Source organism: Strix uralensis, chromosome 1, assembly GCF_047716275.1.
Source record: "Strix uralensis isolate ZFMK-TIS-50842 chromosome 1, bStrUra1, whole genome shotgun sequence".
In the NCBI taxonomy this organism is placed as follows: Eukaryota; Metazoa; Chordata; class Aves; order Strigiformes; family Strigidae; genus Strix; species Strix uralensis.
Window position 1 is genome coordinate 108012592 of NC_133972.1, and position 11368 is coordinate 108023959.

An 11368-nucleotide genomic window follows, 5' to 3' on the forward strand; every position below is an offset into this window, starting at 1 on the left:
TATTAACTAACATTAACAGCTCCGTCTACAATTAAAAAAATGTTGTAAGCCCTTCCCTCAACTATTTTTGGACTATTTCTGTTGTTCCAGTCGTATCTTTTACCAGAACAGGGCCTGACTGCTATCTTTGCAGGAGGCAATATACCAAATCAAACCCAAATGTATCAAATCTTAAAGCTGCTGCCCAGAACCATCCTAACAAAAGGCTACTCTGAGTTCTTCACTTAAACAAGCTATTTCTGAAAATAATACTGGGATCTGAACTCAGTCTGTTGAAAGGAAATTATGAAGTATCCAAACCGAAGAGCAGAAAGAGAGTATTCAATTCTTAAAAATATAAGCACAAAGTTTCCACTGAGAAACTGCCGTGTGTAAGTTATTCATGTTGCTACTCAGCTGCAAAGCCTTCTCCGTTACAGAGCAGGCACCGAGACCCCGTGCAGTGCTTAGTCACTGCTCTGCAAGCAGCTTTCCACTGGTGAGGACTCCCTGGGCTCCTGAACTGAAGAGTAATGACAAGGCAGCGCCCAAATAAAACTAGACATGCTTGGGTTTGTCCCACGTATGAAACCAGTTTCCTCCCGGTGCCGACCCCACAGCCCTCCTCACCCCAACTGCCCCAGGACAATGAACGGCTCTGCTGCCATCAGCTAAAATACCAAGCCGACTTTACGATTTCAGGGTTTCTTTTCTTGCTTAATTGGTATGAGTGACTGAGTAAAACCTGGGTTGGATGTGAGTTTCACTACGGAATAAATGCAGTTTATAGCTCAGACAGGGGCGACCCCGTGCTCCGTTGAGGGATGCTGGCAGACCGGAGTTGTGGTTTGCCCAGCTCACTGCCACGGCCCTTTCTCGGCCGAGACTGGCTGATCCTTTTATCCTATGGAGGGCTTGCTTTGGCCTTCTTCAAACACTTTGGGTGGGTGTCCATCCCACCCTGCTGGGGGACTCTGAGCTCTAACGCACAACACAACACCCCCGAGCCCTTGGGTGAGGACGAGGAGCAGGTGAGGAGGAAGGGGAGGTGGGGGGAAGCGGACAGGGGAGCAAACCGCAGAGCTCTCACCTTGAAAAAGCCCTTGCAGCCCTCGCACGTCCGTACCCCGTAGTGCTGGCAGGCAGCATTGTCCCCACAGACGGCACAGGTGCCTTCCCCAGAAGAGGAGCTCCTGCTGGGCGGAGATGGGAGGCCGCTGCTGCCACTGCCACTGCTCTCACCCATCAGGCTGGAGGTGGCTGCGTTGAGGCCGAGCGGTGAGAAGGCTAAGGTGGCTGGTCTTTTGGCCAGGTGAAGCCCATAGGAATGGCTCTCCATGGATGCCTGGCTGGCGGCGGGTCTCTCCGAGCCCAGGGGCAGGCTCAGGGAGGCAGGGTCGTAGCACATGTGGGCGGCCGTGGCCGGCGTGTGGGGGGGCGAGTGTTTGAAGTGGAAGAGGGGGAAGCGCGGAGGCACGGTCTTCATGGGGGCGGCCTCCATCAGGTGGCCGGGGGGTAGGCAGGTCTGCGTGGGCTGCAGCGGGGGCTCATCCCACAGGCTCTGGTGAGAGGGGAAGCCGGGTGTGGTGGGCGTGGAGGGAGGAGATTGCTTGAAGTACATGGAAGTGCTGGGCATCCCCTCATCCGTGGAGGGTGGTAGTGAGGGCTGGTACGGGGAGAGCCGGGTGTCTTCCATCTTTATGAGGGGCCTCTGGCCAGAAGAGGCAGATTGCATTTGGTAGAGGCAGGAAGGCTTGAGCTCGTAGCTGCCAGAGTAACCCTCCATAAAGGTGCTGAAGCTGGGAAGGGAGGTGGTGGCAGTGGCAGTGATTTCAGTACTGCTCAGGTCCATGGTCAGCTTGGCATAGTCAGGGTTCATGATCTCCGAGCTGTACTCCGAGCCATATGCGTAGGTCTGAGCTGCATAATTTGAACCGGGCGGTGAAGGACTATACTGCGCTTGCACACAGGGCATATCTGCAAGGGCAAAGGGGGACGTTAACAACACGCCCAGCACGCCAAGGCCACGGCCCAGACCCTCACAAACTTCTTTCCTAAGAGCTTTCCCACATTTCACGGAGCTCAGTTAGGCACCCGACTCCCACTCTCGCCTGGACAGGGGACATATAAATTACCGTCAAGTCTTCGCCTTTCAACAAGAAATATGCATCGGGGATCGACTAAGCATTAGGTATTAGGGAGCCTGCTCTCATCTAGTCATGGGAGCAACTCAAATTTATACCAGTGTCAGTGAGAGAAGACTCTATCTCAGGCTGTCCTACATCTGCTGCTTAATATACATAGGTGTCAATGAGAATTAGATAAGCAGAATGAAAACAGTTTATGGCTCTAAATCTGTCTCTGTATGCGTGCAACCGTGCCATAAAATTTTCATGAAGGGTAAATGAGATTATCAAATGCATAATATTAAAAATTATATTTATTTTAAACAGCATCTGCAGTGCATGTCAGAGGAACGACTCAAAGCACAGTGTTTGCTACTTAAGGACTTGCAAACATAAATTTTGCTTACTCAACTCTGGGCCTTTGAAGCATATTTCTGGTCAGCTAATAATTTAAGGTTGCTGTCTAACTAGTAGTTTTAAGGCTTATCTGTGGTAGAACATTCTCCTAAAAAAAGTGGGTGGTATAACATATCCTTACATTTGCAAAAATGTAAGACCAAAAGTATGTGGTATTTCTGTTTCTGTTTTTATGGGAAAGCAAGGTTGAGGCTGCTAATATAATTGTTTTTATCCATTAGTCATAAAAGTGAATGTGGTTCACTGATAGCTGGGATGGTTGAAGTAACACAGTGCCTGGCTGTAAAGATTTGATTTTTTTTTCTTTCAGTTTTCCTACTAGTCTGCTATTTCCTTTGCTGCTCTCAGGAAATAATGGACCCAATTCTGCAATCCATTTGAGGTTTGCCTGACTAAATGCTGTGAGATTCTAACCCTATATTTGCAACCCAAACTAAAAGTCTGTGGTGCATTTTCATTCCACAGCAGAGAAATAAAATGCATCAATTAGTACAAATTCTCTCATAAAGAGAAAAGTAAATATGGAGAAAATGTATATCAAAATTAAGTGCAGTTCATATCTTCGTAACTGTGGCAATTTATATTCCAAAAGCACTCAAGAAACAACTCATACTAAAAAAAAAAAAAAAAGCTGTGTTAAAAATAATGGGGTTTTCCTCGGTATTTTAAGAACTCCCTTCACTTACAATTTTAAAATTTTCATTTGAACCTGGCATGCAGAAATCCAAATAATTTGTGTTAAATCAGCTTTTGATTCTTTCTTGCTTGTTTTGCAGATAAACATGTTTAAATTAAGCACCAGATTTCAATTATCATACTGTCACAAACCATTCAGATCTTTCTTCTTCTCGAGAAGACATTAAAAACTGAGGAAAAAAATAGCACCGTTTTCTGAAATTAAGACCTTCCTGCTTGTAAATTCAAATGCTTAAAGAAAAAAGCAGGATAACCCTTCCAGAAGTCTTGCCTCCCAATGTTATTTATGTATTTTTCTACTGTTCTCTTTTTTCCCTATCAATTTATCTATGCCGTTCCACGCACACACATTTCATGGGAAGTCCTGTTACTATCATTTGTTAGTTCAAGCACCGTCTGTTAAAATGCAGTGATCAGTGCTTAAGCAAATAAAAAGGGAAGGAATTTCCTTCCACGCACCTTCACTGAGAACTGATTGAGGAACACAACTGAGCGAGTGGACAGATAATGTCACAAGTGAACGTGTTGATACACAGCCCTGTGACGGGAAAAGGCTTTTTTGCTAGCTCACAAAATGAGCAGGAGTTCAGGGAAACAGGTCATTATGGTTTTTTTCCCTGCATTTTTCTGAGCATAACAGGATTATGTCACTGAATTCTGTGCAAAGTGGAGTAAGAAAGCAGAAGTCTAAAAAAAGTCCGACCTGAGGACAGAAAAAATATCTCTAACCTAAAGGTCTGGTCTCTCCTGGCTCTGCGGGACTCCTCCTACCTCTCCCTTTGCCAGCGCACTTGACTGACTAATTCTAACCCCTACTTTTCCACTTAGGGCACCAATATTAACTACCCTGAAAAGTAAATAACCTGGGATTTTTTCTTCTTTACCCAACAATATTAAAAAAAAGCCCCACAGGAGGCGCATTGAAGATCAACCTGTCACCAAAGCCCAAATGAATGGGTAGAAAAAATCAGGGCAGGGACATTCAGAGCTATTACCTTATTATTCTGCTATCTGTGCGAAAGCTTGACACGGGGGATGCCCAGCTCGACGCCAAGAAAGCTGCGGTCCTCACAGGGACACTGATATCCCACCCATTTCCCCCTTAAATCTGCCTTTGGCTGGGGGGGGGGGGTGGGCTCGCAACCCCCATGCGCCCAGGCACGGCACCGCTATAAGCCCTGTGAAACGCGGGCGCTGCCCTGATCCTTTGGGGATTTAAACACCCCGCGGCCCCGGTACGGGACGTCGGGGACCGATGATGCCAAAGGGATCTGGGAAGGGCTGCAGCTCTCGCACACCCCCCACCCCCCACCCCTCCTCCTCCTTCTCCTCCTCCTCCTCCTCCTCCTCCTCCTCCTCCTCCTCCTCCTCCTCCGCCCGGCCCCGCAGAGCGGCAGCTTACCTGGCGGATATCTTGCGCGCTGAATGGTGGGGCTGGAGGTGCGGGCGGCGGCGGCGGCGGCGGCGGCGGGTGGCGGCGGGGTGGGTGCCGGCTGGGACCTCTCTGCGGAGGCGGGTCTGGGGCCGGGCCTCGGCGGGGGGAGCTCTTCCGACCCGGGCTCTGTCCGCCGGCGGCGGGAGGAGAAGGCAGAGTCAGGGGGCGGCGGGGACGGGCAGCGCAGAGGGGTGCCCCCACGCCCCCCCCCACACCCCCCCTTCCCGCCTCCCAACCGGCGGAGCGCCTCGGGGGAACCATGTCCCCCCCCCACACCCTCGCACGGCAAGCCCCCGCCTCGCCCCACGCGTGGGAAGGGGGAGCCGGACGGGGAGCGCGTCTCTGCCGGCTCCCACTGCCTCATCACACAAAAGGCAGAAAGCGCCGGGCTGGGGCAACGGAGCCGCCGGTTTGTTCTCCGAGCGAGGAGCCTGGGGAGGGCAAGAGGAGAGCCCCGCGCGGGGTGACTACAACAAGCGGGGCAGCATCCCTCTGCGTCCACTTCCCCGCGGGAACTTTTTTTTTTTTTTTTGAGGGGGGGCGGGGACGGATCGGGGGGAAGCAGGCTGAGAGTTTCTATGAAAGCTATCGGCCGCAGTTGGGGGGTACCCGACCAGCCCGTGTAGCCTGCGGCGGCTCCGCGCCCCTCTCCCCCGCTCCCGGCGCGGCTCGGCCCCGCGGGACGCCTCACGGCCACTGGCGCGGACGCGGGGCAGGGAGCGCGGCCCCGCCGCGTCCCCCCGTCGCGGGGGAGCGGCCTGTCCCGGCCCGCCCGGCGCTGCCAGCACGGCCGGGGGCTCCGCGGCAGCGCGGGGGATGCGCGGCGGTGCCGGCCCCTGCCCACGGGAGCCGCTTCCCGGTGACTCCTTATCCCGTTCCTTGCCTTTTTTTTTTTTTTTTTTCCCTTCTCCGCGCCCCTCGCCTTTTGATATCCCCCCTCCCGCCCCTAACCCCAGCTCCCGGGATGTTAAGTGACTGTCAGCTCATCCCTTTCTCTCCCGAGGGTTTTGTTCCCTCCCGAGCTCCGGCGAGGCGACTTCCCGGCTCGGCGAGGAGCGCTCTGGGGCTCCTCTCCCCCCCACCCCCCCCCACCCCACCGACCCCCCCGAGCCACCGGTTACCTAGAGACACTCGCTGCGCTTTTAACCATGCAACACCCCTCCGGACTGCGGCCGCCCGAGCCAGGAGCCCAGAGCCGTAAGGGCTGTAAATTAGGAGGAAATAACTACCCTTGTCAAAGCTCTTTTCTTCCTCCGTGCACTTTACATTCAGCCCCGAGTGACACCCCTCCCCACCCTGTAATACGAGGAGGAAACCGTGAAATACTCCATTGTGATTGTGACTTCTTCAGTCGAGTTTCGAAACCTTCATTTACCCGGGAGGGACCGCGGAGGGGGAAGCTCCATTGAATTAAAAAGTTTCAAGCCCGATTTCCACCGCCGGTTAGCTCGCGATTTTTTTTTTTTTTTTTTGGGGGGGGGGGGATCGCCCCGAGCTGCACGGTCACTCCAGCAAATATCCACGAGCTCGCGTGAGATTCACCTCCGAAGAAAACGTCTGGTCTGGTTTAGTCCATTGTTTTTTACCGGGGCTTGACTCCAGCATACAACGGTCTCCACGGAGGAGAGAAAAATAGGGCGAAGAATGTAATCGAGTGAAGCGGCTTGGATAAAAGTTAGAGATTCATTCCCAAACTTTTTTTTTCCCCCCCTCCCCCCCATGGAGAAAAAAATCCGATCCCAACACACCAACCCCCCGACAGAAAACAGCGTTTTCCGCCCTTTCCCTGGGAAATATCCTCGCACGAAATCCATCGTCTCCAAAAATCGCATGTTAAATGAGAGCGTTATTAACTAGCCGCGCGAAGGTGAGCCGCATCTCCACCCGGGAAGGAGTATCGCGATAATGCCGTCCCGATAACCGTCTCCCGATATACTATCACAACCCAGCGCCCGCGCTTTCTCTCCTCTTTCCAAGACTGAAACTTCTTTCGCGGCTATTAGGGCGAGGAGGGAAAAGCGGGAGGCGCCGCGGGGGCAGGGAGCGGGGCGCAGCCCAGCCTCCCCGCACGGTACCGCCCGTGCCGGGGCACCGCAGCCCCTCGTTACCGGCTCTGACCTCCGAAGGGAAAAGTGCACATTTTCCGAGGAGCAGCTGCCGGGCAGACGTGCCGAGCAAAGATCCCGTCTCGTTTCAATACAATATGTCACATTCCGGCAATTACCTCTTGGGCGAGCTCCTCCGGGCTGCCGAGGGGGGCTGCTCTCTACCCAAGTGGGATTAGCTCAACCTGCCCCGCCGGCCCCCTCAGACAGCTCGAACTTGTGCAAACAAAACCACCTATTTCCCAAGCGCAGTTAAACGAAGGAGACAAATTACTGCCATTCATCACCGGCGCTGTAAACTCCCCGCCGCCGCCGGCAGCATCATTTCCATGACAACAACCAGCAGAAATACCGTAGTACCACCGGCTCCGGTTCCCGCTCCCCTCCACCACAGCCCTCCCGTTTGTTTGCCGGGGGCGGCGGTGCCCCGGGCACGGCGGGGGTTGCCGAGCCGGCGGGGAGGCTCAGAAGCCGAGCGGCAAGTGAGCATCCTCGGGGAGAAAGGCGGGGGGAAGGCGCGGGGTGGGGGTGGGGGTGGGGGGGAAGGGAAGGAGAAGGAAAAGTTTCAGCGAGAGCCCGGCACGGCAGCGCGTCGCGCCCGCCGCCGGCACCTCCCGAGCATCTACCCCGGCGGCGCAACTTTGACGGAGTGGGGACACGTCTCGTTGTCCCTCTCCCTCAGCCTCTCCCGCTCGTTCGTATACGTACTCGGTTGCTGTGGAGGTTCCGTCTTTACATCTAGTTTGTAGGTGCCCGCTTCCTTAAAGGCGCGTGTAGGCGCTGTCCAGCGGCAGGACCCGAGACGCAAAACCCCGGAGACTCCCGGCGGCCGCAGGTCCGGTGCGCGCGTTATCCCGAGGCATGGAAAAGGGTTGCAAAAGCCTGAGGAGCCAGGAGCCCGTCCCCGGGCGGAGGGAGGGAGGGAGGGAGCGGGCGGGCGGGCGAGGGATGCCGAGGAGCCGCCGCCGCCGCCGCCGCCGCGATGCGCCTTTGTGTGTGTGTGCGGCGGGAGCCGGGCCGGGACCTGCGGCCGCGTCCCCGGTGCGAGTGCCCCGGGGTGCGCGTGTGCCTGCGCGGAGAGAGGGGACGGAGGCGCCTCTCTGCGCTGCTCTCCCGCTCCCTCTCTCTGAACGTCATTTATGTGAGAGGAGCCCTAGCGGCCTCTCCATAGAGCGGCTGGAATGCGAAACGTCAATAGTGACGCCATGGGAGCCTGACGCTACTGACCCCCCCCCCCGCCCCAGTGTGTGCGCCGCGCTCCCGCCGCACCGCGCCGCGCCGAGCCGCGCAGAGCCGCGGAGAGCCGCGCAGCGCCGAGAAGCCCCGGTGAGGCGGCCGCTCCGCGCCGGCGGCGGCGGGACGGGGTGGACGGTCGGCCGGCTCGGGGCTGGCCGCCCGCGACAGCCTGGCCAGTCGCTCCCAAGACAGATTAAAATTATTATTATTATTATTATTATTAACAGCAGAGATCGTGGTGTGTTGTTTTGCAAACGCAGCAACTCTTTACTGGAGTGGTTCAACGGTAAAACAGCTTTGCTTGGTTAATTAGTGGCACTTTCAGGAGGAATTATTAAAGGTTTCTTTTTTTATTGTACTTTCACTTTTTTCTTTTTCCCTTGTCTTTTTTTAAAATTTTGGGGGGGGGGGGTTAATTCTCTTTTCCCCTTTTCTTTTTCGTTTTTTTTCTTCTTCTTTTTTCTTTTTCATTTTTTTTACCCCCTTTTAATTTTCTTTTGAAACTTTCCAGTGCGCAGGAGCAAGAGAGCAGGTTGCGGAAGGTGCCGCTCTGAGCGGGCACTCGGGCGAGCGGCCCCGAGAAAGTCCGGGCTCCCGCCTGCGTGTGTCTGTCTGTGTCCGTGTGTCTGCCCGGGGCACCGGCCCTGTGGCGGCTGGGTCCCCCGCCGCCCGCCGCCGTGCCCGGTGCTGTGTTTACTTCCGCTGCCGGCAGCCGGACCGTTTGCGACTGTCACCGCGGCCGTTACGGCGCTTGTGCTCCGTACGGAGGGGCTCAGCGACACGACTTCTGCCGGCGGGGGCCGGGGCCGGGACCGGGGCCGGGACCGGGCGAGGCCCGCCCGCCGCCGCCCCGCGGAGGAGGGACCGGCGGAGGCGGCACTTTCTTTTTGCCCGCCGGGCTCCCGCCGCCTCCCGCTCCAGCAGCCTGTCACCGGCACCGCCGCCGCGCACGCTGCCGCCCCGGGCGGCGGGGAGGGGAGGCCGGGGCCGGCGCAGGTCTCGGCGGACGCGGCGGGGGCCACGTAGGGGCCCGGGATCCCCTTCCCGAGGCGGTGGGGCCGGTGGTGCGCGCCGTCCCCCCGCGGGCGCCGGGGCCTCCCTCCCTGCCTCCCTCCTTCCCTCCCTGCCGGGCCGGCGGCGCTGCCGCTGCCAGGTCCCGCTCCCCCCGCGGGGGGAACCCGCCGGCCGCCGGGCTCCCCGCGCGGCGACACTTCCCCTCCGGACGCAGCCGGCCCCCGGCGGGGCCAATCAGCGCCTCCACGTCACCGCGGAACGCCATCCTCGTGCCGCCGCGGCCAATCCACGCACAGGACGCGGCGGGCCCCGTTCCGAGGGGCGGAGCCTAGCGGGCTGACGCACGGCAGCCGCGTCATTGACGCAAGCGGCGTTGCTAAATTTAGCCGCCGGGCCCCGTGCAGGGCGATCGGGATCGCGCGGGGGAGGGGGCGGAGCCGGAGCCCATTGAGCGGCGGCGGCGGCGGCGGCGGCGGGGCGGGCGGGCGCTTGGGGCTATTTTTGGGCCCCCCGGTTGTGATCCGGCCAAACCAAATATAGATGCGGGCGGGTATTTATAGCGCCGGCGAGTCCTATTGTCGTGGGGCCGCGCCCCCGCCCCCGCCCGGCTTCCTCTGCGCAGGGGGTGGGGTGCGGGGACCGCCCGCCCGGGGGACCCCGACGCGCCCACGCAGCCCCCCCCACCCCGTGCACGCCCGCCCCCCCCCCCCCCCTCCCTGGCCGCCCCCCGCGACTCTCCGGAGGGGAAAAACCGCAGCCGGCCGCTGGCGGGGGGTGCCGGACCCGGCTCTCCTCTCCCTCCAAAAAAAAAAAAAAAGATCGCGGCGGGCCGCGTTTGGCGACCGGGCTCCCCCTCCCTCGGCGTGGCCGGGCCGCCGGCTCGGGGCGCTTCCCTCGGTGCAGCGTGCGCTGCTTTCCCTCCCCGCGCCACCCCATCCCTCCCCCTGCCAACCACTTGTCATTCGCGGGGCGTCTGCCCGCTGCAAGGGGGCGGCGGAGGGGCTGGAGCCAGGATACCCCCCGCCCCCCACCTGCCCCGCTGGTGAGGGCCACGCGTGGAAGCGCGGGGTGTTTCCGCGGCGGGGATGCCCCGCTCGGCCGCGGCGGGGATACCCCCTGCCTGACGCAACGGAGCGGAGCAGGGGCGGCGGCGGGCGCGCATAGCGCGGCGGTGACCTCATGGCAGAAGCGGCGGCTGGTTGGGAGTCCTCCCCCCGCTCCCCCCCCCAACCCCCCCAGCCTGTTGAGTAAGCGCCGGGAGAAGTGAAAATGCCATGACGGGCCGGTGCGCTCGTCCCCGGTGCTGACACGCCGCGAGAAGGGAGATTCCCTTTGATGCCGCTGCCGGCGTGGGCGGCTGAGGGCAGGGGAGGAGGGAGGGTGGCACTTTCCGCCCGCCGCTCACCCCGGGCACCGGCCCTGATAAAAATACTCCGTTTTCCATGTTGTCATTTCTCCTTTGCAGCTCGCTCTTTCTGCTGGGAAGGGGACTCCGCGCAGCGCGGCCGCCGCCCGGGGCCCCCCGCCCCCTCCGGGAGGGCTACCCCCGGGGGATGAAGTCCCACCGTCATCCCGAAACTTTCAGCTCCGCGCTGAGAGTGTCTGCAAGCACAAAATGTCGGTACCGGGTGGACGGTGCTAGAAACCGTATTGTCCTTCACCCCCCCCCGCCCCGGTACTCCATGCAACTTCGCAGCTTCCTCGAGCTGCTCCTGTCTCCCACGACGTGAAAATATCGTCATGCAAGAAGGCTTAAAAAAAAAAAAAAAAAAAAAAGCAACAAAACCCACCCAAACCCCAAAACAGCGGCAGAAGTGTGGTGAAAGCCTTTAAAATAATCTTCCAGGCGCTATTTAAAGAACTGCTACACAGGAAACGGGATATTTGGAGAAAAGGGCTAGAAAGTGGCGTTGAGAGCACTATACGTTTTGGGGAGACACGGGTGCTGCGCAGGGAGCCGGGCGCTCGTCACTGCCCGACCGAAGGCAGCAGTTTCCTCTAGGGAGAGCACGGTTTGCTATTCTGCAGTTATTTATGAAATGAGAGGTCACTCATTACACGTTGCGTGCTTCCCAAGCGGCAAAAAGGAAGTCCTTCGTGCAAGGAGCTTCCAATCTAAGGATAAACACTGGGCCGGAGGGAGATAAGGGGACAGGAACAACAGGAGGCAAATTGTCTAACTGGTGTGTACACGTCGGCTTGATTCGCTGGAGGCAGTGGTGCAGGAATGAGGGCCAGAAGGATGTCATTCTCGGGGCTCATTGGATAACTCAGGGTAATCAAAACTGGAGGCTGTGCAATGAGCGGAGAAAGCCTGTAGCAATATAAGGAGGCTTCAGGAGAAATAAAGGTCCAGGAGT

The 11368-nt window shown here is 58.2% G+C and overlaps 1 protein-coding gene across 1 annotated transcript in view; it reads right to left on the bottom strand.

Annotated features, from left to right (window-relative positions):
* Positions 1 to 9447, bottom strand: part of NR4A3 (nuclear receptor subfamily 4 group A member 3) — a 31332-nt gene extending 21885 nt beyond the window's left edge. The window contains exons 1-3 of the mRNA XM_074876662.1: positions 7467 to 9447; positions 4621 to 4779; positions 1070 to 1956 (exon numbers count right to left, since the gene is read on the bottom strand). Of these exons, the coding sequence (XP_074732763.1) occupies positions 1070 to 1954 (885 nt within the window). The 5' untranslated portion in view covers positions 1955 to 1956; positions 4621 to 4779; positions 7467 to 9447. The remainder of the gene's footprint in view (positions 1 to 1069; positions 1957 to 4620; positions 4780 to 7466) is intronic.
* Between the last annotated feature and the right edge of the window lie 1921 nt (positions 9448 to 11368).